General features: G+C 41.6%; 1 protein-coding gene across 1 annotated transcript in view; it reads right to left on the bottom strand.

Annotated features, from left to right (window-relative positions):
* Positions 1 to 18,065, bottom strand: part of LOC119913464 (melanopsin-A-like) — a 61,649-nt gene extending 43,584 nt beyond the window's left edge. Inside the window, exons 1-2 of the mRNA XM_038732893.1 lie at positions 17,891 to 18,065; positions 12,855 to 13,079 (exon numbers count right to left, since the gene is read on the bottom strand). Of these exons, the coding sequence (XP_038588821.1) occupies positions 12,855 to 13,040 (186 nt within the window). The 5' untranslated portion in view covers positions 13,041 to 13,079; positions 17,891 to 18,065. The remainder of the gene's footprint in view (positions 1 to 12,854; positions 13,080 to 17,890) is intronic.
* Positions 18,066 to 27,781: the final 9,716 nt, after the last annotated feature.

Here is a 27,781-nt window from a genome sequence, read left to right as displayed (position 1 = left end):
ACAAACCATTCTCTGCCTCCTTATCTAACATTTCTAAGTATTAACATGTTTGTAGAAACAGGTTAGTACACATCTGATTTCCATCTGCAGAACGCGTCTTTGAACCAACAACTTCTCAGTTATGTTGAAACTCCAACATGTCAGACTTAAGAAACAACCAGATTCACATCCTCGTGTTCACAGCGTCTGTGTTTGCTTGTTGGTTGTTGTCTCAGTTTGACAGAGGTTGGTGGTAAAGTGAAAGGAGTCTCTGTACTAGAGGGGCGCCTCTAAGAAAAATATACAGTATATTCAATCATTTGTAGACATCATGAACGTCAGCTCACCTGTGTTTTGTACCTGAGACGTTGCTACTGTTAGCGTTAGCTGTATCTGGGGCGTCGTCGTAGCTGGGAGAGCGCGACACACTGAACACGGTGCGTTCCTTCATATTCATGCCACGTTGAAGTAAACGCTTCATGTTGGAGCTGCTTCCTCCCTCGCACCAAACCTCCTGACTGCAGCTGTTGCATTTTGCTAGTTCGTGAAGCTAAGCCAAACTTTGGAGCGTTTGCTGCGGTCCGCCTCGGTCCAGGACTGGAAACAGAAGGACTCTCTTCTTCATGCTTTGTTGACGTAACACATGAGGTGACGTTAGGCCGGCGTAGCAGCTGCTGGCAGATAAGAGACACTTTTATGGACTGTAAAATGCTCACTGTAGTTCAGTGAGATATGCAGGAAGTTAGTAACCGAGAAGCAGAATCGAAACGCACGGGTCTTGAAAATTTTGTACCTACTTTATTTGCAGTCTGACAGTTGATTTTACAGAACTAAACCAATGACTGCCTGGAAGGTAAAACATCAATCTAGTTCAAATCAAATGTATCTGGATAGCGATCAACCGGTTAGAAACAATTTAACAATTATTTAAACTGCCTACAAATGTTAAAGTGTTGCCATTCTGAGAACAGCTGAAAACTAACTAGTAACACCAGCTGCCAGATAAAAGTAGGGATGTAACCAGTAAAAAGTTTCCCTCTGAAGTGCAGTGGAGTAGAAGTATAAAGTAGCAGAAAGTGCAGTACTTGAGTAAAAGTACCTTACTCCACTTTAAAAACAGTCTGGTTCTGCCTCACAGAGAACCGATGCAGCTGCAGTAAGTCAGTAATCCTGTTAGAAAAAAGGGAGGTTTGGTCCAAGAAGACTATAAATCCAGACCTCTTCTTCACCTCCAGGGAATTATCTCATACTACATATATACGCCACAGAGGTCAACCCCGTTTCATATATCTCATTATAGCCTGAGAGCCCCCCAGTGTGTGTGTGTGTGTGTGTGTGTGTGTGTGTGTGATTGATGGATATTAGCTGCACATATTTCCCGATATCATTTCATCTTTTCATCCCTGACTTTCATTCCCTTTACCTCTTATAGCTTTTTTTGTCCAAACATGATTTCCTGAGCACCAAGCCTCCTCCTTTCAGCCTCCAAAGTTCAAGTGTGTGAGAGACGTCCTACTTATGATGATATTGTACAAATAGTAAACATTTAGTTCAGGATTAATGTTACTAGCTCTAAAAACTAACGTTACCGAAGGTTAACTCGAGCTGGCTGCATGATGGTGTGACGATGGTAATATTACCTAAGTTAAATTAAACTTGTCTTGTGTAAACATTATAATTAACCAGCCTGTTCTCATTCCCAGAGCATGGAGTACCTACGCTTTCACGTCTGGTAAGAACGCACATGGCAGCCTTTAGAGTCAGAAACGGGACTTTCACACAGGAGGCCGATGTTCGATTCCACGGCTTTCAACAAATTATTGTTAATTATTTTTGTATGTGTAGCCGACAGTGAGGGAAAGCCCAGGGACACCCCAAAGTCTGTTTCAAACCCACGCAGACCGAGAGGGTTGCAACACATTCTCACTCCCGACTTGTCACATATTGACGCTTGGTCAAGGCCCTTTGGCGTCATGTCTAGACGTTTAGGGCTCCGCGGTGAAGTCAGCAACGCTTAGCAACAACAAAATGCAACGTGCCGTAAGACTTTCAAAATAAAACACTAGCGTTTCAAAACATCGCCATTTTGAAAAGGCACGTTATGCAATGTTGACATTTTAATTAGGCTTTAGCCTTTCCGCTAACTTACCAATGTGGCAAACATACAAAACTGTTTTTTAGGAATGTTGCTTGTGGTTCTCCCCCCTCAAAAACCTTTTCACATGATGAACACAACAAAAGAAATAACAAATTAAACGTGCACATTTTTTATTCCTCAGTGTACAACAAACCAAACAACTAATTATTCTGCCCAGCATCCTGTCTTTGGCCAGAGATTCTTCCTTCACCTCTTCCTTCACCTCCTCCTCCTCCTCCTGTCTGCTGTCCTCCACCTCTTCCTTCACCTCCTCCTCCTCTCTGCTGTCCTCCACCTCTTCCTTCACCTCCTCCTCCTCCTCCTGTCTGCTGTCCTCCACCTCTTCCTTCACCTCCTCCTCCTCCTCCTGTCTGCTGTCCTCCACCTCTTCCTTCACCTCCTCCTCCTCCTCCTGTCTGCTGTCCTCCACCTCTTCCTTCACCTCCTCCTCCTCCTCCTGTCTGCTGTCCTCCACCTCTTCCTTCACCTCCTCCTCCTCCTCCTGTCTGCTGTCCTCCACCTCTTCCTTCACCTCCTCCTCCTCCTCCTCTCTGCTGTCCTCCACCTCTTCCTTCACCTCCTCCTCCTCCTCTCTGCTGTCCTCCACCTCTTCCTTCACCTCCTCCTCCTCCTCCTGTCTGCTGTCCTCCACCTCTTCCTTCACCTCCTCCTCCTCCTCCTGTCTGCTGTCCTCCACCTCTTCCTTCACCTCCTCCTCCTCCTCCTGTCTGCTGTCCTCCACCTCTTCCTTCACCTCCTCCTCCTCCTCCTGTCTGCTGTCCTCCACCTCTTCCTTCACCTCCTCCTCCTCCTCCTCCTGTCTGCTGTCCTCCACCTCTTCCTTCAGATTTCTCTGGATGCATTGAATGAACTGACTCCGGCCCTTTTATCTTTCTACTGAAGCTTCTGATTGGCGTGTTATCAATCCTGACTCCTTGTGTTTCCACCTGGGTAGCTCTGTGCTAATTGAGCTCACCTTGTGCTGATTGAGTGAACAATATCGAATGTCAGTGCTTTCTCAATGACCGCACGGTGCAGGCAGTGAGAAATGAAGGGATTAGAGTTTAGAGAAATGCAGTTTTGAAGCCTGTTTATAGTGTTTAAGCAATGGAGAAAACTGTAACTTCACCTTGACTTGCAAGCTGCTAAAAATTAGGCGTTGCACATATTTGTTGTTAGTTGTCATTCTTCTATATTTTAATATTTTGTCAATTTATATATTTATATAAATACAATATCCTCTCCCGCTGCAATACGTCTGCACCAGAATGCGTGCACCGTATACATGTAAATATCTGCCACGTTGTTTTTCTCTGCACATAGTTCTATTATTCTTTTGCATCTGTTTATCCCAGATATATACATATTTTTACATTTATTAATGCCAACTGTACGTTTGTTTACGTGTAGCACCTTATCACCACAGCACATTCCTTGAACGTGTAAAATACTACTTGGCAAAGAAAGCTCTTTCTGATTCTGATGCAATTATTTCTATTATAAACCCGCGCAGACCTCCGCCAAGGAGGTGAACTGAGTCAATGCGCCGTTTAAAAGGCAAATATAAAGTTAACAAAGCAAAGAAATCACTTAAATCAAGTATAGGAGGCATCAGATTACTGCATACCTTTTAATAACAATAACCTTGATGGCAGTGACAGAAAGGCGCAGTACTCCTTCTCAGTTTGCTTTCTACCTCTATCTTGATCAGTTTTTCCTTCTTTCAGTCTCGGACCCTCTGCTGGCTTCTGACTCAGGGGTTACACCTGAACTGTATTTAAAATTTAATTTAAATAGTCTGTCACGTTACATTTGGGAAATTCACATCAAACCTTATCAGCCGTGTAAAGTCGCCCGACTCTTTCCAAGCTGTTGCCATGTAGAATACACACATTAACCAAAACACAGGATGAATGTGTGACGTGACACACATAATGACAGGGAGCTGAAATCCTGAACGTCTGCAGAGGATTTAAAAACCTGCTGCTGGATCAGCGGATCAACACCGCAGCTTTGGATCACAAACAAGGACTCCAGAGGCCCTCAGGGAAAGTCTGGCAGCTCCAACACAATAAGGAACAGATTCATTTCACTACAGTTCAATGGAAAACAATTTATTCCAACCAGAATGTCTGCTTTCGTTACCTCCAGGAATAAAACTACCCTTAGAGCGAGGGTGCCCAAACTTTTTGGCTTTTCAAGACGAGGTTTTATCTACCTGCAGAGGTGAATACATCACTGTAAACATACTCTGTTACAAGTTAAAGTACTGCATTGAAAATGTTACTCAAGTAAAAGTATAATCAGGAAAATGTACTTACAGTTTTTCTCGATTGCTTAAACACCTTTCTTGAAATGATGCCTCTTTTTCTCAAAAGTCTAAACACAAATCCACAACTTCTCACCCAATTCCCCAAACGTCCTGTTTTCAGGTCATAATGAAACCATTCAATCTTGCTGAAAAACCAAACTTTGCCCTCAGACACTCGGACACACGAGGCCTCAAAAACACACACACACACTACAACACGGTCTGAAATAAATTCAAAACAATACTACAAAAACTGGTTATTAGTGATGTTGCTTGTGGTTCTCCCCCTCAAAAAACCTTTTCACACGATGAACACAAAAAAAATAACAAATGTAAGCATGTGCACACTTGTTATTCCTCAGTGTGCTGTGCAGTCCAACACACCAAACTACTAATTATTCTGCCCAGAGTCCTGTCTTTGGTCTGGGACCGGCCAGAGATTCTTGTTCTCCTTCTCCCTCCTCATCTTGCTCCTATCCCATCTCCTCCTCCAACTCCTAGGGCCTTTCTGAAACTGCTGGCTCCTCCCTCTCCCTACATACTTCCACTCCGTTTGCGCGTTCATGCGGAGGATCCGCCACATTGAGTGGCATCCGAAACCAGTAACAGCCTTTGCTGCACGATGGCGGACTTTATTTCAAATGTGAGCTCCGTGTGACTTCGCCGGTTAACATGTAGGATTTTTTAATTCCCGAAACCACACTAACATTTCATATCACCATTCACAGGTTAACAACGTAGCCCAAAGGTTAAACTGTGTTTAATTAAAAAGGCTCTTGTCTGATAGGCAATAAAACTGTTGTTGTTATTGAATCGTATTCATCTCATGTGAAAATAAAATAGCCTACATTAAAGGACAGAATAGAACTTGGCGTAACTAGATACACGGGGGGGGTCACGTAACAAGCAACAAAGGCATTAAAGAAAATAGTCTTCATACAACTGTTGAAATGTCGCATTTGTGAATGTAATATTTTTCATATAAGATAAAGAGGTTTAAATATACAGCCTGGGCTTTTCTTTACAATGAACATCATTCTTTTCATAACAGAAGTTTCGTTGTTGCAAAAACACAAATTTTTCCTCCACATCAATCCTGAATCTTAATGCAGCTGTTGTTTATTTGATACACGTATTATAGCAGTGAGTAGGCTTAGGCTACAGCGGTAACGTCACATCCTGTTTACGCTGGGGGAGAGGGTAGTTCGCCCGAAAGTTGGCCGCTGTATTTAAACCCTACGCCGGTTAGAAAGCTCGATTTGGCTGTGAGGGCAACTCCGTGTCAGAGTGGAAGTGGCGAGGGTCTACTGTTCCTCTTCCTTCGCCTCCTCCTTTCTGCTGTCCTCCACCTCTTCCTTCACCTCCTCCTCCTCCTCCTGTCTGCTGTCCTCCACCTCTTCCTTCACCTCCTCCTCCTCCTCTCTGCTGTCCTCCACCTCTTCCTTCACCTCCTCCTCCTCCTCCTGTCTGCTGTCCTCCACCTCTTCCTTCACCTCCTCCTCCTCCTCTCTGCTGTCCTCCACCTCTTCCTTCACCTCCTCCTCCTCCTCCTGTCTGCTGTCCTCCACCTCTTCCTTCACCTCCTCCTCCTCCTCTCTGCTGTCCTCCACCTCTTCCTTCACCTCCTCCTCCTCCTCCTGTCTGCTGTCCTCCACCTCTTCCTTCACCTCCTCCTCCTCCTCTCTGCTGTCCTCCACCTCTTCCTTCACCTCCTCCTCCTCCTCCTGTCTGCTGTCCTCCACCTCTTCCTTCAGATTTCTCTGGATGCATTGAATGAACTGACTCCGGCCCTTTTATCTTTCTACTGAAGCTTCTGATTGGCGTGTTATCAATCCTGACTCTTGTGTTTCCACCTGGGTAGCTCTGTGCTAATTGAGCTCACCTTGTGCTGATTGAGTGAACAATATCGAATGTCAGTGCTTTCTCAATGACCGCACGGTGCAGGCAGTGAGAAATGAAGGGATTAGAGTTTAGAGAAATGCAGTTTTGAAGCCTGCTTATAGTGTTTAAGCAATGGAGAAAAACTGTATTAGAAGTAAAAGTACTCACTGTCCTGTGACTGTTCTACTAGTATATATTATATAATTAGATTATCATTCCTCATGCATTCATGGAAAAGCAGGATTTCACTGCTGTAGTTGTTGAACTGTTTTGTATAAGACTGAAATTAGTGATTATTATCATTATGGATTAATCTGCTGATTATTTTCTACATGAATCGATTGTAAAAACTCTGAAAATAGTGAGAAATGTTACTCAGAGCCTTCTCAGAGACTCCTTCACAATGCTTTGTTCTGTCCAAACCTCAACATTATTAGAAATACATAAAAATAATTAAAGGAAAAGCAGCAATTCTTCACATGTTTGGAACCATCACATGTTTTTACATGAAAAATGACTTTGACTGAAATATTAAAATAGTTGCCGATAAAATTTCTGTCAATCAACTAATGTTTCAGCTGTACTTACTGTTAAACTGTTGGGGAGTTTAATTTATAACAAAACGTCATTTTATAAACTCTTCACGTGTTTCGTATGTAAAAATCTGACTTTGTAAAGTAACTGAAGCTGTCAGATAAATGTAGTGAAGTAAAAAGTACTGAGATGGAGTTTATGACCTCAGTATGAAAAGGAGTTGTGAGCAGTTCCACCAAAAAGTTGTTTTTCTTTCTCTGATTGTTTCATTTTGATTTTGAGTGGCCTGAAGAGGTGAAAGTATCCGGTACTTGCTTCACTCCAGAGGTACTGCAAGTTCTACGGAGAACCCTTTTGGCGTACGCACTGATTCTGAGGATTGAGCCTTCTTCATTTGATCAATTACTCAGTTGCCATTAACAATGATTCCTTAGCATTTGCATTCTGCACAGCAGTATAATAACACAGGAGACCTAACGGGACAAAACATCATGTAAACGCAGCGTTGTGGATTTTCTGAGGAAGGTGATGTGGAGAGAGGTCAGGTCAATGTGACGATCCGCTGCTGTGCTCTGATGGTCTTTCTGTTGTAAAAATACGGCTTTTAAAAGTACGCCACGCATTTAAAAATGCTTCAGATAACAGAGTCAAATACGTAATATTATAATTACACAATATTCTATGTAAATAGTGATCACCTGACATGTTAAACCTGCGGTGTCAATATATAAGGGAACGTTCGTGACGCAGCATCGACGCAGATGTGTGTGTTTTAGCCTTCTATAGAAAACAGATGCCCCCGTACCGGGGGCAGCCGGGCTGTGGTCGAAATCGTTGACTGAATTTTTTTATCTTCGCCGTTTTAAGTCCAAAATCCGCCTATTTTGTTGCTCCGAGTCTCAGCGGGCGCCATCGTGATTATTGTGCAATACCTGGGAGGAAACGTGCCGCTGTGGAACACATGGGCTTTTTCGCCATTTTGTGGCCGACCCGTTGGAGATACATAGACATGCAAGGTACCAAATGAAAGCTCTGCTCAAGCCGAATCGATTGAGAACAGAACATCCAACAATTTACAGTTTTTATAAATATTTCAATGTTATGTTATTTGGAACTTTGTTGTATGGACAGAAAAAGTGTTTTAAAGATATCTACCAACAAAAGTCAATATGTAAACAGTAAATATTGCCAAAATATGGACATTCGCCTGGTATATATTTAAAATATTGTATGATAACTGTTGTATTTTAGTTTATTTTCATCAAATTTACTGATAAAATTGTATTCCAGGTGTATTAGAAGATATTCAGGTGCATGAAAAGCTTCTTTTTGATGGTTTAATGCATTAAAATATAGCTTTTTTTTTACCAGGTGAGGTATTTGTTCTTTCTTGCATCTCCATGTAGTCTGCAATGGTAAAATAAACATGTTAATTTACAATGGATTTCTATTCCTTAGCTTCTGACCTTTCAAAGGAGACCAGAATTATGCATCTAGGCCAAATGGTTGAGGAGATATTCTTGATTCATTTTGGGTTTATTTTAGGCATTTTTCCTGGAAAAATGTCCCCAACAGATTAAACTTGTGTAGTTTGCTAATTAATTCCCACTCGTAAAGTTGTAACGACAATTGCCTGGAGGATTTTGAATTTACATGTGTTGTCGGGTATGTTTCGTTCTGATTCAGGGGGGCTGAAGAATAAACGGAGATCGACTCCCGACACTGATCCATCGAGCTGACACCTGCATGAGGACAGTTACATATGTTGTGTTCATGATGTTGTGGGAAGCAAAGGCATCAAAGACTGAAATGTCATCTAAATGCCATCGACGTACAGTTTCACTGTGACATTAACGCGTCACGTTAACCTACTTTTCTCTGACTGGTGGTCACAGGAAACACTTCCAGTGTTTGTTGACGTTCAAGTGAAGTGCGTTCACATGCGGCGACCGTCCAGTTGGATCAGGTGCACGCTCTCTACAGCTGGAGCTAAGCTAACCCGACTGTAATCAAAACACTGTGAGAGGGTGATGTTTCATCTTGTGCTGCGTTCAAGTTAAATGGGAGAAAAAGACACTGCTGACTACAACAGACTAGATAACGTGATATAATTTATGTTTGTTACCTTATTGAGATGTTTTTCACTAAGGTGAAGCTGTATCATGCAGAAACATGGTCAAATAAATACGGTAACGCATTGATGTGATATTATTACTTTCTCTAGTGTAAGGGATTACTATTTCTGAAACGGTCATAGTATTAGTTACTAATCTAAGTAAGGCTGTGGCTAAAATCAGGCATTTTAGCCCCCCCCACCTGTCCCACGCTGTCCTGGCTGTCCTGCACCACACACTTTCAACCTGGACCGACATCCAGTCTCAAAAAAGCCGCATCAAATCGGACTGACGGTGGTTTTTGACTTTGTGTCATTTAAAACTCTGAGTTGCCCAAACAGTGAGCGGAAAGTTGGCTTGAGAGAGAACCAGAGCCGGCAGCCGGAACACATGTCGAATCGATTCAAAACATTTGCAGATGCATGGATGGAGCTTCTGAGCACAGACGTCGATATGTGTTTGTTCAACGACATGCAGCAGATAAAACAATCAATACCAGACTCACGACATGACCCGCAGGAAGGCAGGAAATGTGCCGCGTCTCCACCTGAACAGGTGAGTACAGCGACCGCTGGGGGAGGATGTAAAAGACAACAGAGGAACTTTTCTACCCTGACTCCTGCATGATGTTTTAGACGCTCTTAGAGTTTAGCTCTTTGTAGTTCCAGTTTTAGCTTATCACTGTCTCTGCGTTTGTCGTTCTTTGTCCTTAAATATGTTTTGTTTTGTCTCTTACCGTCATAGACTGTATATAAGAAGCAGACGTAGTCATGGTGACGTCACCCGTTACTTTGTGGACTGCTGTTTTGAAGCCTCGAGTTTGTCCGATAGGCGCCGCCATGTGGGTTTTTGCAAATATGGCACCAGATGTGACCATATTTGGACGAGACGGTGGAGCTAACGTCCGTGTGTGGAGCTAGTTAGCTAGCTCAGCTAGGTCATCTGTAGTTAACGTAAACTGTCACTTTAACAGGGCTGATGACTTTGTCTAGACAACAACAGGCTTAAAACTAAATGTGCTCGCCAGAGAAAGTGAACAGCCGACTCCTAATACGCTTTTTCAATGGTTAAATTTACACAGCGCCGTACGAGTCACTCTAGATAATCCCGCCCTGAAGCCTCCCCTGCTTCCTGGTCTCTGTTCCTCTAAATGGGACCATAATTTACTAAATGAACATCATGCTGTGTTGAAGAAGACTTGAAACTAGCGACTGAGACCATAAACTCATCAGGAAAGTGTTTACTGAGGGAATAAATCAGCTGACAAGTAGAAACATTTTACCATTATTTCTAATGGAACCGGACTTCTTTCTGCAGCCAGAACAGTCGCCCCCTGCTGGCCGTTAGACAGAATTCAGGTTTAAGGGACTTTCGCGTTCACATCAGTTTACTGAGCGCTTCCTGCTTGGTTACCGTAAAAAGTCAATTAATAGCCCGAACATTTATTTGCTTAAAATCACTGAACTGACTATATTTGGGACAGGCGTCTAATTCCTTTCACACAAAACTCTCGCTCAGCAAAGATGTGAAATGAGCTTCTATCAAACTGTGTTTTTTTACCAGTATGAATACTAATTTATGAAAAATAATGATATCAAATAATATCAATTAGTGCTGGGCGATAAGGCCAAAAATGTTATCACGATAAAACATTTCATATCATTCGATATCGATAATTATCAGGATAAATGTTAAATCATTGTTTCTTTCCCGTTTAAAGGCAGATTTTTGCTCCTGAGTGAAAATTGAAGAAAGCAGATGGTTGATTATGTGGTTAAACTTTTCTTTATGGCCAGAATGGGACAAACACTTGATGCCAAACAGTGGATCACTTCACAAGTCTGAGGTACAACATTCAAAATTATTATTATAAAATCTTTTTCAACAAATATGATTAGTTAATCTTTCTTTAGGCCTCTTCTTCTCAACATAATAGATATTTTAATAGAAAAATTAAGTGCTAATTTGTTCGTGATTCAAATGAATTAAACCAAATATTTATTGACAATATAATGAACATTTATTTTATTGTTATTGAGGAAAATTGTATTGCAATAATATCATTATTGTTTTATTGCCCAGCCTAATATCAATTACAAATCATTCATTTGATCGATCTCTGACAGACAGCTTAGGCACTTTTATTTTGAAGGCAGCAGGTTAATGAAACCGAGCGTACCCAACAACACGGTGCAGGAAGAAGAGCAGACAGTGAGAATCACAGGACAGAATTCACAACTTGGATGAACTGTTTTGATTCTTTTCACTGGACCCTTAAAGACTAAAGGAAAATAAATAATCGAGGAACGTAGACATTCAGACTTTACGACCTCTTCAAAGGTCGGCACTTTTTTTCATCTGAGGACTTAGATTTTGGGGATCGCTGTTTCTGTAAAAAATAACTTAATTAATTGATCAACTGATCCAAGGATGTGTAGCTCGTCCACACTTACAAATGTTTGAACATTTAAATTTGTATTCAAGAGCTGAGCGGCTTAGAAGCAGCTAAAGAGATTTAAGAGGTTTTATACGTCAAAGTAAGTTCTATAAAAACCAGACCAGGCGTCTAATTGAGACAGTTTTACAGTATTTATTCATTCTGTGCTTCCTGTTTTATTTTGAAGTTGTCTTTGCTTCCAGTGTTTCCGCCTGTTTCTGATCATCCTGCAGTCTCTGTTCCTGCCTGCTTTTTCTCTCTGTTCATGAATCTACCTTCTCACTCTGGATTTGTGGATTTGTTTTATACCCTGGACAATCTGACTCGCTGTTCTGTAACTAACCTGCTCGCCACCGTTTTTTTGTATCTGGCTCTGAATCCCTTTTCCCCGTGTCTGCGCTTGACAAACCCTAAAAAACTCAAGGTTGTTTTTTTCTCGTGCAGCCGAGTGTAAAGTCCTGTGTGCGTGTACACATGTGATTTTAGAGTGTCTGATGAACCAAACAAAGCCGTCAGAGTTGCGTTCGAGCATTTCATGCTGATGCATCCGAGGGACACGTGCTGTCAGCACATCCCTCTGTAACTCTCTCTCCGTCTGTTTCTCTGCCTCTCATCTTCTCTGACATCTCAGCTAATTACACAAAACTAATGCAAATGCTGATTTAATTACATAAACTGAAATCTATAGGGTCTGCAGTATCAATGGAGGATCTGAGTGAGCAGTATTTATAGCACTAACCAATTATAGCCTTGCAATGGTCTGCAGATATTTATTTGTCAGGCCAATAAGCAGAGTCCTAAACTCCCTCACAGCCAAAAGACAGTTCATGAAGCCCAGGTATGTTATCCTGATATCAGGACATATAATCCTATTCAAACTACCAAGCTGAGTGGGGAACCCTCCGAGGATCAGCCTGTTCATCTGCAGTGATTTTCTTCACCTCTTCACCCAGTAAATTAAGTCTGTTTCATTTCACCTGATCAATATGTAGCCTGTGACCTGATGGAACTCAGCAGCTGCATGTTGAACATCTGAGAAAATAAGCTGTGTTGGAGTGTGCACCAATCTCTGTGGGAAAAAGGGTGTGTTGAATATTCACTTGCTCAGTGGCAGTAGTAGTTACCCAATACAATGTGACATGAGATTGTTTTTAAATCAATATGACTGATTTCTAAATTCGGAAATAAATCAAATCAAATGTACTTTATTTGTCACATACACTTGCGATATTCATCCCCTGCATTTAACCCAATCTTTTTAAAAGAACCCTTGACTGGAATGAGGCTTCATCAGGTTGCTTGCACACCAGAACAGAGAGAGTGCAGCCAGGTGTGCAGGAGTCAGGTCAAAGAGATCAAAAAGCATGAACATATTAAAGTGCTACAGTTTCTAAGGAGTTTGGTTCGGCAGCTTCCAGACCTTTTGGAGCAGAGCTCAGAATAAACCGTAAAGGTACTCACCGTCGGGGCGGCCGAGGCGGGAAGCTGGAGCTCCAGCAGCCGGTACGCATCCAGCGCGGAGCCGTTGCCGCTCCACGCGGATGCTGCGGACAGCGCCAGGGTGTCCGTGGTGCGCGCCGTGCAGTTCGGCTCGCTGCACGAGATGCTCTGCCGCGCGGACCGCAGCAGCGCGCTGTTCACGCTCATCCTCCCACGCCTCCTCTTCCTCGCTCCTCCTCACGCGCTCTGTGTGAGACGGAGAGAGAGGAGGCTGAATGACTGACAGGCGACAGGATGCGCAGCAGGTGGATCACAATGGAAAGTCTCCTGAATATGGTCGCTTTCTATAGGTGTCATTCACACTGGGGACGCTGGGGACATGTCCCCAAAAAAGGCTGATTTTGTCCCCGTCACTTTTTGAAAGTATTTGCTAAAATGATAAATTGCTTGCAACAAGAAATGTTAAATAACAAATGAGAATGCTTTTTAGAAGGTTTATTTGCACAATAACAAACATGCAATGCAATATAAATATCTAAGAATGTGCATTGTCCAAGAAAGCTTAAGTTGCAGAGTACTACATTATATTACATTATATTTTTATACTTTGTATTGTCACCTTACACCTGAATTTTGTGTTTCCCTTCATTTTAAAAGACATTTCACCCATAAATTGGTCTGGAAAAAGTCTCCAGAATGCAGGAAATTAAGTGCTCAGAATCTCCTGGGGGAGGAACCCCACCCCCCCAAATCTAGGGCTGGGTGATATGGCCAAAAATGTTATCCAATAAAAACATTTCATATAATTTAATATCATGAAATGTCAAATTATTATTTCTTTCAAGTTTAAAGGATGATTTTTGCTCCTGAGTGAAAATTGAAGGAACCAGAGGGTTAATTGTGCGGTTAAGAACATTCAAAACTATTAAGATAAAAAAAATTTAACAAATATGATTAGTAAATCTTTTTTCAGTCCCTTTTCCTCAACAAAATTAATATTTTAAAAGAAAAATTAAGTGCTAATTTGTTCGCGATTCAAATTAATTAAACCAAATATATTTTGACGATATTTTGAACATTTATTATATTGTTATTGAGAAAAATGATATTATATGATAATTATCATTATTGTTTTATTGCCCAGCCCTACCCAATCATATATCAGTAGTGAATATTTATTCTAATATTCTCTTGTTTTGTTCCTGTTTCGCGAGTAAGTGTATCACTGCACCCCTAATCGGAGCCCTTAAATGTTCCCTCCACTTTTCAGCACAAAGTGACGCCTCTGGGTGTTTCCAGGTGTTGGGGAGTTCCAGCCTACTGCACGTGATCCAAGTAGATTGACATGCTCATTATTGTTTAATGTGAAGATGACTTCAGACCCTGTTAAACTGTAACGTTTTATTTACTCTGCCACAGTTGGAGGAACTCGCTCTGATCCCGCTGCCTTTCTGTTGGTGAGTTGGCGGCTGGGTTTGTCCACATGAATCACACTTCAGCTCCTTTGTTTATAACACTGTTCTGCACTAACATGTGAAATAACACCTAAGCTACAACTCTTAATTGCACATTTGAACAAGAGGGACAAAACCAGGCGTCATCTGCTGCAGGGACGTCCATCCTGCAGAACTGTTCCTGAGCTTCGTATCATTTTTAACTCATGCAAGGTGTAGGCACTCAACACAGTCACTTTTAGTATCCGGGTATGTGAGTGGAGGCAGTGCGTCTGGTTCTGTGTCTCTTGGGCTGCAGAGTCAAATGGATCTGCAACGTTATTATTTTACCCAAATTACTGTGACCTTCAATTTCTCCCGAATGGCTTCAAGTGGGCGCTACAGCTGATCTTTTAAAAGTAGAGAGAAGAGACAGGATGCAGGGATTTCAGGATCACCAGGAGCTCTGGGAAACATGTCAGGCGCCTTTTGTTGATAAGTGCAACTTTTGAAAAAGTCAATGCGTTCATCAATGTCACTTTTCACAAACTGACCAATCACAGCCTGGATGGGGCGAGATGTAAAAAAAAACGTTCTGCGTGAATATTTAGGATAATTAACGAGTTAGCACAAGTCCTCCAAGTCGTTTATCCAGGCCTCTGAAAATGACCCATTTCCCGTTCCAGTCCAGCGTCAGGCGACCGGACCTGACTATGTTCCGTAAGTCACATGACATTTAGGTTTGGTTAGGTGTAGGCAACAAAACCAGTTGGTTAGGTTTAGGAAAACATCGTGGTTTTGGTTCAAACGTACGTGACTTTACTTACGTAACCTAAATAAAAACTTTCAGTGTTGACTTTTTATTTCACACAGGACTGGGTGAAAGTCCATTTTCTGCTCCACCTCCTTACTTGGATCTTTCTGTGAAATATCCTACATTCACTTTTTTGAGCGTTCAAAAACCACGCTGCAGGGCTTCCAGCAGGGCGTTGCAAACTGGCGCCGAGGGGGACCATGCGTCCAAATGTGACGACTTGGGAAAGACAGCAGGTTGATAAAAATGAAGTCCCAGCGTCTGTTTACAGTTAAACTGTGTAGGTGGGTGAAATAAACCCTGAGGGGCTTCAGAGCTTCTCACCTCAAAATGAGGAAAATAATGAGGGTGACAGACATGAAAGCAGCTCGTAAAGCTGCTGTAATTGATAACACTTTACTGAAACCTGAGTCACATTTAAATGGATTGTTCACACCTTTTTTTTGTTAATTTAGAAAGTTTGTGCTGAGTACTATTCTTGTAATAACTCGATGAGCTTTTATATTCTGAACGTTTTGTCCACATTGGGAAAACTGATTCATCAGTTTAAGGCGTGAACCTTTCAGAGACGTTTCCTGATCAAACAGCTCCGGTTTCTCCCGGGTGATTTTTACACATCAGCTTTTATTTCCGAAAGTTAAACAGATGTTTTGGACTCTGATATTTAACATCCTGTGGCGCTAGTTTGTTGGACGTATTTCATCACCGTCTTTCATTAAAGCTTTGTTTATTTCTAGTTTTACTGAAAATCCAACAGTTTAAAAAGAATTCAGATATTTGACTTTATTTTTCTTACTCATACCAAAGTGTAGAAATACTATATGTTACAAGTAAAAGCCCTGCATAAGTGGTATCAAAAGTTATTATACAGGATTGGTAATTTCAGAATAACTTATATTATTTGTTACCCCCCCCGAGGATCAACGAAGTTGTATCCTAAACTGTAATAAAATATATTGTACAATTACTTTCCTCCACTGCACAAAACTGCTGATTGATCCTTTGTGTGTTGTTATTTTGGACCCTAAATTATCTGAGGATGTGCAGCTCTGAAATGTAAAGTGTTCCTGCTCACTGCTGACATACTTACATACATACATAGGACAGCTCGGTCTCATCTCAGGGCTCAAAGCTTGACAAAGCATCGGTATTTGGTCTACGATACCCTTTAGCATCTGTATGAAAAGCGCTGGGCGTCCAATGTAACCCATTGTTGGCACAACGTGTGATGTGTGGAGCAGGTACAGTTCTTGATAAGGAGTGGCTGAGTCCAGTGAATCCAAAATAACCAACAGAAATAATCACAAAATGGCACAAATCCACATGTAGGCAGGGAACAAGCAGCTCATTACAAAAAAATCCAGTCAGGACAGAACACAACAGCAGGGAGGGAACGCAGAGGTGAGACATATGGGGTGGAATCAAGACAGCTGGATGCAAACAGACAACTTCAAACTAAAACAGGAAACAGAGCACGATACAAAGACATGGACCAAACTGACAGGGCATTACGACAAAACCTTCAACAGACAGGAACAAACTCAAGACGAACAAGACTGTAATCAAAATACACAGAGCAAAACCGAGCGCGCGACAAATAAGACTGAACAGACATAACAGGGAAACAGACTGAAACAAGGATCAAGACATAAAATGACTTAAACTGAAAACATGATCTGTTACTAAACCTAACCAAGTACTTTTTGGTGCCTAAACCTAATCAATCTGCACATGTAGGCTACCACATACTAAAAAGGTGGACGCTGAAGGAGTTTGGATGAGAATGCGTTGAAAAGGAATCGTTAAAAGACTCCTGGATGTGTCTCAGGCCCCGTCCACGCTGCTGCATAGACCCTTCGCTACGTTTGCTCCTTCCGTCCAGCCTAAGACGGCAAAAACGAAGACCTGAAACGGAGAAGTTTGAAAACGCTGCCGACCCCGTTTTTCGTTTTGAAACTCTGTTTTTGCCCGTCCGCACTAAAACGGAGTTTCAAGACGAAAAACGGAGGGAAATGATGACGCAGACGCTCTCGCTCGGCTCTCTGATTGGGTCTCATAAGTCATGCAAAGCAGAAACACGATGCTGCTGACAGAGTTTTTGACTCTGTACTTTTATTAAAATATTTTGCACCGTGCAAATAACACTTACAGCCTACACTTGTACTGTGCATGTCGCCGCATTTACTTTGCTGCGACTCCCAGTCTGTTTTCTGCCGCTTCAGTCGCTTTTAACTCCCGTGTCACATTCTGTAACAGTGCCAGCTCGTTATTGGTCCATGCAACCAAGAATCTGGTCTGATTCTTCGTCTCTATTTCTTTTTTCTTTCGCCAAATCGTCTGTAACTATGGAAGAGTCCATCTGCTTCAAGTTTACACCGCACGCCCAGTGTACCTGAACGGCCCCTAGATTTTCAGTCCTTTTAATACAGACGGAGATGAACTCTGATACGCAGCAAAAACGCTGCTGTGGACACAGATCGCATTCGTTTTAAAACAAACTCAGAGTAGTGTGGATGGGGCCTGAGGTGCAGTCCCTCCCCACTAATTTCCAGTCCTCGTCTCGACTGTTGCTCTCTAATAAAGGCATCATAAGGCGGATAAATATTTTAAAAAGTCAGATTTCTTCTCTTTACAATGTGCAAAAAGTGTTAAAGTTACAACTTTTTCTGTGGAGAGGCACTAAAGCACTGAATGACTGAAACATTTCATCACTTTCTGTCGTCTTCAATGCTTTAACAGCCAATAAAAAATCCTGTATGATCCAAAAATACACCAGCATCATCATTTTAGAGGGGGGGCTTTCTCTGTACCTGACGAGATTTGAGAAGACGCAAGTGAAAATCCAGGAGCTGCAATCCGGTCCAAATAATCCTGACGTTTGTCTTCAACTCTTCTGAGGGAAACGCTCCCCTGTTCATTCGTCCAGGCACCTTCACCTGTTCAGGGAAAAGCAAACCAACGAGCGCCAACAGACGTCCGGTCATCTACTCCTGCAGCTCCACTCTGTGCGCTGATGTTAGGGAGTTAAAAAAAAACATTAATCTTATTGATCCACAAAGTCTTTTATCTGCATGGACAAACAGCTGCAGCTCAGAGGGTGAAAGCTCGGATTAACACAGGTGTTTACGCGGCGGAGAAGCACACACACGCTGTTTATCTGGCATGTGTGAGTCTTTAGGTCAGCGCTCTGATGAAAAGTCATTACGCTGATTATCCGCTGACCTGCTGCTGCTGACTTAATTCACATCAAAGGAAATTATGAGGACAAAGCCTCTCGCTGATGATCAGACGATTACTGTGCGTCTGTGTGTCGGTTAAACTGTTAAACTCTCTGAGAATCTTCACTCTTATCACGATAATGGACGGCGGAGATCAGGCTGAAAGCCCTTCAAATCTATTTGGACGCACAAATCTGCCAAAGTAAAGAGACTTTACTTCACTTGTTAAGCCCCAAAGCAGCAGGCGGAGTACTGTGCAAGTTTGAGGTACTTGTACTTGAATTTTTTCAGATAATTCAGAGGAAATATTTTTATACTTTTTCCGGGCCAGTTTATACTTCTACGTTGAGTCTATGCCGTAGCAGACAGCGCCAAAACACCAGTACCTAAATTAATGCTTAAGTACAGGAGTTACTTTCCACCGCTGGACGGAGAAGATGGCGGCAGTGGGATGTAGATGACAACAGGATGTACGACACCTCGAACACACGGGTTCATTTGAAGCATACTGAGGCCTTAATCCAGTCATGGTGCTGCGAGGAGTTTTACATGAAGAAGCCTCTGTTTAATGGCAAATGGCGTGTTATGTAGCGTAGAAAAGGAGGAGAAAAAGCGCTAAACGCCGGCAGCGTGCAGACTCAAGCCCCGGATCCCAGCAGGTGTTGGTAGGAGAGCGTGACTGTCGCTTCAGGCCGCAGGTGTAGAAACAACAACAGCCGAGGAGCATTTATACTTGTGCGCTGGTGTCTGCGTCGCTCTGCAATCACGCCGCCAAAACACCAGCGGTGCGGTTTCTATGCTCCACTGTGTTGAGATCCTTCTTCTTCGTTGGTGCCGGCTGAAACTAAGCAGATCATGTTGGAGTCGGAGCTAAACGACGTTGAACAGCAGTCACGTTTAGTGAAATTACTAAAACGCAGAGACGAGAAGGATTTTGCCACCAAAAAGCGGAAATGTCAGACGAGAAAACTCACAACTGTGATTTATAATACTGCTCTTCTCGTGTCACATATAGTAGTTAAGAGTTTTTTTAAACTCCAAATATGTGGTTGATTTCTCAAGACAGGGCTGATTTAAAAATGACGGACTGCGCGCTCCCGCTCCTGGGAGCTTGTACTTTCGAGCCGAACTTGCCAAGTCCGAGCTTTAAAGAGCAGAAATCCGAACTTGGCATACTCGGTATTGAGAAACAGCCGTAGTCACATGGATGGACGCAGAAGTATAAATTGGCCTTTAGACTGTCTAGGTAATTGTTGTATTTAAAAGAAGTGTTCCAGTAGAACCACGTGTAAATTCTTCCTACAATCAGCACCAGATTTTAAAGTTCTTTTCAGGAATCAGCAGACGAATTACAGTTACACATCAGTTACTTCACTGAGCTGTGAAAGAAAGTGTGACAGTTTAATAGGACACAGGGTTTCGCTTATGATACCACGAGTACATTTTGTTGATAATACTTTAACCTTTCTAAACCTTTTTCTTTATCTGAGCCCCGTTGTGTACCTAAAATAAAAAACAGCCTCCATGACGTATGTTTGAGGCTTCTCGAAGGACGACACATGTTGAGCGCTAATTCTCAGACGGCAGCAGATGTTTCTCTGCGGGAGCCTCGATTCCTCTCCTGCAAACCAAGTTTCACACCTCAAACACAGAAACACGGGATGTTAGCTTTCTGAGAGCCCGCCCTGTTTGTGTATTTGTTAGCCAACACTGGTGCAGGCACGAGCAGTGAAATTGAGGATTATTGTAGATCCACATTTTGTATACAATATAGAGTTTATTATGTCATCTTAAGTATTTTGTGAGTCTTTCTACAATAAGAATATTTGTTTTCACAGTGGAATTCAGGAGTTTTACCCGCACAGGTAAATGTTAAAGTCCAGGTTTGTTATTTCAGATGTATTCAGTTTTATTTATATATCGCCAATTCATAACAAAAGGCATCTCATTGCACTATATTAGACCCTAAAATTCCCAATTCCCTGATAGTGTATGACTGCTGCTTTATTGAACGCAGATTACATTTGATTCACGGTCAACATGAGCGGGAGGAAAGGAGATATTTGCAACAAAAAGTTGAAACTTGAATTAAGAATTAGAGATGATAATGCAGACTGCATTGTATGACTGTGTCTTTGGTTCTGGTTCCACATTGTGTGGGTCTGTTTTGAGCGGTCATGATGGTCAGTTTTGCTCTAGAATACTTTGTGATCTCTGACTCCAAAAGTTGTCGTGTGGTATGGAGCACCATCAACAGGTGTAATGAATTAGATTTATCATCTACAGACTGCACACATTAGTTAAATAAGCAAGGATATTGTAAGCATTGTAAGATTTTAGTTTACTGAAGCCTGCTCCTGCTGGGGTTTCTTTCTCCCCCCCCCCCCCCCCCATGTTGTCACTGTAATTCAAATTCAAATCAGCTTCATTGGCATGAATGTGCAACAACAATATTGCCAAAGTTACATTTAAATTACATAAGAACAATTCATTTCATACATTTCATTAAATAAGCAAATAAAACAGTAAAAGTTGTGTTTGTGTGTTATTAAAATAATAATAATAATAAAATATAGAAAATCCGTAAAAATAAATATTAAAAATAAAAGTAAATAAATAAAATATAAAAAAATATATATATATTAAAAAATAAAATAAAACTTAATAAATGAAACAGTAACATGTGTGTTATTATAATAATATATCAAAAATTAAAATAAAGTAAATAGATAAAACCGTAAATGTGTGTGTGTGTTTATTAATTCATCATTAATTCACCAACTCAAAGTAACAGTCTATCACTTGCATTTTGGTTTGCAGGCAGTGGAAATAACGTCTTTTTGCCCCCCAAGGGAGCGTTTTCATTGGAGTGTGACGTCACGTGTGTAATTCGCACCCCGTCCGCCGTGTTTACGTTACCAGAGTAACACAGAGCGGAGCTGACGTGGTTGTTCTGGATGGAAGAATTTAGGGATGAATTTAAGGGAAGTTCCCTGAGCAGGGAGCAGGCTAATGTTTGTGTACACTGTGGATCCGAACGCAGCCGTTTGTGTGCGGGCCGGTGGGCTATAAGAGGTTTTTATAGATTTAAAAAAACCAGACCAGGCGTCTAATCAAGACCTGCGTTTATTTGTCAAAATGTGTTCCCACACCAGGCCACCAGACTCGGTTAATAATACAGTAAGTTTTTTAACCTTAACCATGACCTTTTCCTAAACCTAACAGTTTTCTTTTGAAAGTCTTACCAAACGCTGAATGTGTTGTTTTATATGGCGTTTACAAGCTAGTGTGCGCAGGCAGGTCCGCCGCTCAGTCATTTAAAGAGCTTCCACAAGTGACTGCTTCTTCTTCTTCTTTGATAACGAGTGGGGGGGTCACAGCCTTTAAACCACGTCGTTAAACTTCTACTCTGTAATTAAACCTCCCAGCAGGTGAAGCTCTGGGGTTACAAGGTGTCAGCAGAGACCTGTAATCCAGTATAATGCAGAAACTTGTTCAGCCTGTCAACACACATAAGCCTTTATCACATTTTCTCTTCTTCCGCTTGTGTTTTCTATGTGTAGCATTTGTATTCAGGTTTTTACAAACACGGTCGCACACCGCCAAAAAAGCCACATGTAAACCACAAGCAGGGCATCTCAGCTGCTGGTTACGACATCGATCCATGGAAGAATAATCAAAATCAAATGTGTGTGTGTGTGTGTGGTTGTCAACGGCAACCCCTGAATCAATTTAATCAGCAGTTAAACTGATGGAAGCTGAGAGGAATGTAGGGCACTGACTGAGCGGCAGAGACACACAGTGTTCACGGGAACGAGGACACACATTTGAAGGTCGTCTCTCTCTGAATAGAAAGCTGCTGCACTGACGGGAAAGTAATGACAGCTAACAGCCAGATCAATACGTTGAAATGATACTGAATGGTCTTTACACACAGCATCAGCCCTGATATTCAGTGAATATAAACACTACCAGTCAAACGTTTGGACACACTTAGAAATGTCCTTGTTTTCCAATGAAAAGCACATTTTTTTCCATTAAAATTAAATCACATTTATCAGAAATACAGTGTAGACATTCTTAATAAAAATAATAATAATAATAACTTTTTAGGGCCCGTGTCCACCAAAGCAACCTGGTAAAAGCACTAGCGGCGTGACGAGGGCGCTGAGCGTTTTTTTTTCCTGTCGCCGAGAGTTGTAAAATGTCCAACTTTGGGAAAAGCGTTGCGCTCGTCACTTTTTACCCACCTGTCCAATCACAGCGCAGAAGGGGCGGGACACAGCTGATAAAAAACGCTTTGGTGCACCACGGGGCCTTAAACTACCTTAAAATCAACATAAAATAATAGAATAACAACAATAGTATAATGTTTATAAAAACACAATACGATACAAGTGAGACTTAAGAAGAGATTTAAAAGATGCCACTGAGTTTGCCTCCCTGAGATCTCCAGGCAGGAAGTTCTCGGGGCCTGAACAGTAAAGGCCTGGTGAATGAATCACCTTTAGTGACAAGAAGAGACTTTGGAATCACAGATGTGGGCAGGAGCCTGACCGCTTTAAAAAACGCTACACGTCCGCGAGATGCAATTCAGCACATGAACGTGGGGGCAGAATGTCGATCTGAACGGCAGGTCAGCCACAAACTCCTGTTCCGCACACCAGCCCAGGTGGTGGCGGTATGCATTTGGTTTGCCAACCGCCGTTAAACGCAAAAGAAGAAGAAGAAGGTCAGCAGCAGACTTAATAAAGGAAATTTATGGAGGGATGTTTCCAGTAAAACTCCTGGAGCTTGTCCGTCGTTACGATGTCTCGTTAAAATCATAACCTCCTCGAGTGTCGCCGTGCTTGGTTTGTTTACATCGCCCAAATTCTGAGGTTGATGATCCGGTGTCAGCGAGGGATGATCCGGCCCTGGTCTGCCCCCTTGTGGATTCAGGTTTAATCCTGCAGGTACACGCAAAGTACGCAGGCAAGTATGTGAACAAAGCATCGACTACGCCTGTCTGCGCCTACGCACTGTTAGAAAGCAAGTATGTCGGGGGCTTTAGTGAGAGTTAGAAGTTTCCCTCACTAACACCAGCAGACAGCTTTGCAGTAGCCGAGTCTTGAGGGAAAAAAGGCAGCAGAGGAGAGGAATGTTCTAATCTTTGTCGGCTGTCTCAGCTGGAGAAATCAGGGCTGCACCACTGTTTAAATGTTGCTGCAAACTGATTTGTAACTGAATATGTACAGAGGTGTGTTGTGTTTGCCAAGTTTATCATTTTAAAAGGCTATCTGATTATTAGAAAACAGTTTTCAATCATGGTAACACAGCTGAAAACGGTTGTGCTGATTAAAGACGATGCATAAAACTGGATCAGCATCTGGAGTCCGTTACAGGCTTAAAACGGCCAGAAACAAAGAACTTCTCCTCTGAAACTCATCTATGTAATCTTGTTCTGAGAAATGAAGCTATTCCAGGAGAGAAACTGGCTTTAACCAGACCACAAAGAGGAGTGGGAGGCCCCCCCGGTGCACAGCCGAGAGAGGACAAACACATCAGAGGGTCTAGTCTGAAGAAACAGACGCCTCTCAGGTTCTTTTCATTGGCCGGTCTGAGATACGGCCTTTTCTTTGCAACGCTGCGTAGAAGGCCAGCATCGATTAGTCTTTTCAAATGATAAACTTGGATTAGCGAACACAACGTGTCATTGGATTTTATAACAACGTCTACACTGTTTGTCTGATTTTATAAATTAGATGTTACTTTAATGTGCTTTTCATTCAAAACCAAGGAAAGTGTCCAATCCTTTGACTGGTGGAGTGTATATAACCACGAGCCTTTCATTTGCTCCTTTAGTGCTCCTTTTGTACAGATTGTTGTATTTTATTGTTTTATTTTATTATTTACTTAATCAATCTGTGTGTGTAGGACTACAGTACTATAATAAAATAAAAATAGAACAGAAAACAAAGCTCCCTGTGACGGATTTTCACAGAGATCTCTAAACTGAACGTAAATGAATCCTCTGGTCAGAGAGGACGGAGGTGTTGAAGCTTCCGCCATTCATCCTCATTCACCAGTAAACTGTGTCCCTCTGCTACTTCAAGGTCAAAATGTTTTACTGCGTTTAGTGAAGTAATACACAGAAGTTATAATCCAGCGTGCAGATAATCTTCGTTCAGCCTCTTTTGTGACTCTTTCATCTGAAAACACAATCAGCTGGAAGCATCAGCCTGACCTTTTTTTGGACTATCAGTGGTGGTAAGTACACTTAATCAAGTACTTCATTCTGGTACAATTTTGGGTTACTTTACTTCCATTTCCTGCTGCTTTGTACTTCTACTTCTACTATTTTGGAGTTAAATGTAGTACTTTTTACTTCACTACATTTATTTGACAGCTTCAGTTACTTTGTAGATTCTAATTATTAAAACAAAATATAATCAATTAACATTGATGCAACATTAAAGTGATCAATAATTATAACCCAGTCACATAAAATACATTACAGGACATTATTATGGTACTTTAAAGCTACAGTCTCTGGAAAAAGCATGTGAAGCCTTTAAAATCCCCTGGATTTCTGCATTTTACACGTTTTATGAGCAATAAAATGTGATCTGATCTTCATCTAAGTCAAGAGACAAACACAGTGTGCTTAAACTAATGCCACACTAAAGGGTCAGATTCACTAAAGGTCTGTGTGAGTAAAAACGTGTGCAAACTTGATATCACCAGCAAATTGACACGTAAGCTGCTAACGTGCAGCAGAATGACGTCTTTCAGAAGTGCAAGATAGCACCTGTTGTTCATTTACTACTTTTGCCTTCATGAAAATGAAATTTGGGGTGTTTCAATGTTATTGTGCAAAGTTTTGGGAGGGTAACATGCAAATTACATTTATTTACTACACACAGTGTGATCTAACAAGCCTAAACGCAATTTAATGTGAGTGCGACAGCGTCTGTATTTAATACGTTTGAAAGGAAGGTGCAAAGTGTTGCAGAGATGGCTGCTGTTATTGTTGCGAGAGAGAAATTAAAATATTAGATAATATTATTCTGTATCCAATAATTTTATATTTTATTTAATCGATGAGCTATATGAATAGAATTGTTTTTTTGTATTTTCCTTTAGCTTCGGTGATACTGTTGCGTCCACATGAGTTAGGGAGTGAGAACGAGTTGCCGGAAACCATTAAAACACGCAAACCCCTCATTTAAAATACTGCCACCTCTGTTGTGTTTGCTCCTGTTGTCATCTATGCAATAATTCTTAGCTGATCACACATAACAGGTACTACAATTACATGTGAAATATTTCCAATGCACATGCAATTTAGTGCACTTTATTTGGCCCAAACGATTATCTGTTTTTAGAAAATACAGACCGGTGAAATAAAGTATTTTTATTGATTGTTACACCAAGATACAAAAAAACATCTGAACCTATCACTGAAATAAAGGATGTAAATAATCCTTCCGTCTCCTGTTCACACTGCTTTTCTTTAAGAACTGATTCTACATGTAATATATGCATCACAGGCGCGTCTCTCAGGACTTCTGCTTGACTGGCGGCTGACGCAGGAAGCAGCATGGTGGACAGTCGACCCTCTGTGTGTGTGTGTTTGGGCTTCAGGGACTTTGAGTTTTTTAGGGTTCAGGTTAGGCTTCAAGGTTGTGTTTGGGGTCCTGGATCAAGACTTCTCCTGATTCTGTGTTAATTGCTCAGACACCTGAGTGGCACTGGCGTTATCAACTCCCTGCAGAGACACAGACTGGATTCACACTGTGTCGAGTCTTCTGGCCTGAATGAAGACCTGAACCTGTTCCCTCTGATTTATTACACTTGATGGATGCAGTGCTTGTACTTTCTTGTACTTCGACCTGTGTACCTTTAAGATGAACCTGTGTTCTTTTGTTTTAAGCACCAAAACTACTTGGTTAGGTTTAGGAAAAGGTTCAAAATAACTACGTTACTTAACTAACTAACCAATCAATAGTTTGACTTTCTGTTTCTCACCTGATGTTTTTGTCCTGTTTGCACAATTAAAGGCTGCAGATCAATCTGTGTTTTTCTCTTGATCCTGAGTGTTTGAGGTCTCAACCGGAAAACCGGATTATATTCAGTGGGAAGTGCTTCTGCTCAATAGCTGTCATTGTGGTCGACTGTGGTTTCTATGCTGCCTTTCTGTTATTATTACATGGACAACAGGGAGTTTGATCTCTCTGTAGGATAACACATTTATCAGACACACGACAGTTATTGCCTCTTAATTATTATATAATTAAACCAGGTTGTGTCATTAGAAATCAAAGATACCAAACAGCAAACTCTACTTTTATTTTTATATTTTCAGTCCAGACTTCAGACGAGGTGGTCCTGAGTCCTGAGACCTACCTGCTGTGGTCAGCTCAGCCAATCAGAAGTGATGAAGTGAATCAGCTGCATATTTAGTGCTCTTACAGTATTTTTGTTATTTTTTTTTACAACTGTTTACACACGTTTTCAAAATTATGTCTCTTTTTTTGATTTACCATTTACACACTGTCGCTCTAAAGCTGAAGCTCTTCTTTCTTTCACAGGCTTATGTGTACATTTCCACACAATGTTCGTGAGTGAAAGTAATCTGCTGAGAGGTGCTGAAAAGTACACTGTAAACGCCTTCTCTCATTGTCAACCTGTGGTTGATCACATGATCAATAAGTTTGGCCCTGATCTCATCAGGGATGGCTCTCCTTCCTTCTCTTCTTTGCCCTCTTCCTCCTCCTCCTCTTCGTCCTTGAACTTGTCCTCGTTGTCGTCCCCTGCCTCTCCCTCCTGCTCCCCTTGCTGTCCACTGACCTTTGACCTTGAGGTCTACTGTAAACGAAAGCAGTGCGTGGTCAGTTAAACAGTCAGTGTTTGTGTGAGAATGAGATGTGTTGCATTTTCATTGGTTGTGCTTGGAAAATGAAAGCAGGTCACATCCTGTTAGATTTTTGTGTCTTATTTTGAGAATTGTGTTTTATGCAGCTGAAAACTGAGTGAAAAGCTGAGAAATAGAGATTTGAGGTGAGGTTTTGCTCTTTGAGTGGAAGGTTTATAAAATCGTGTGTAAAGATTTTGTGTGTAAGCGGTTGTAAACAACTGTAACTAAAACCGATCAATGTTGACTTTTTTGTTTCACACGGGAAACAAACACCTGGGTCTCCCGGGTGAACGTCAGGTCTCTGGCCTACCATCCACCCCAACTCATTCCCCCAGTGCACTGAACTATGACACTAAGGGGTCTTGACTGTGCGTACGTACAGCCCCCTCCAAAAGTATTGGAACGGTGAGGCCTTTGTTTTTGTTGTTCACTGAAGACATTTGGGTTTAAGATCAAAAGATGAGACAAGAGTTCAGAATTTGAGCTCTCATTTCCTGGTATTCACATCTAGATGTGTTAAACAACTCAGGACATACCACCGTTTGTTTTAAACCACCCATTTTTCAAGTGAGCAGAACTATTGG

Source organism: Micropterus salmoides, unplaced genomic scaffold (genome assembly GCF_014851395.1).
Source record: "Micropterus salmoides isolate LMB-PRFRI ecotype aquatic unplaced genomic scaffold, ASM1485139v1 Ms_hic_scaffold_2, whole genome shotgun sequence".
Taxonomy (NCBI): Eukaryota; Metazoa; Chordata; class Actinopteri; order Centrarchiformes; family Centrarchidae; genus Micropterus; species Micropterus salmoides.
Note: the sequence above shows the minus strand (reverse complement) of the source record. Positions and strands in the feature narration are given on the sequence as shown.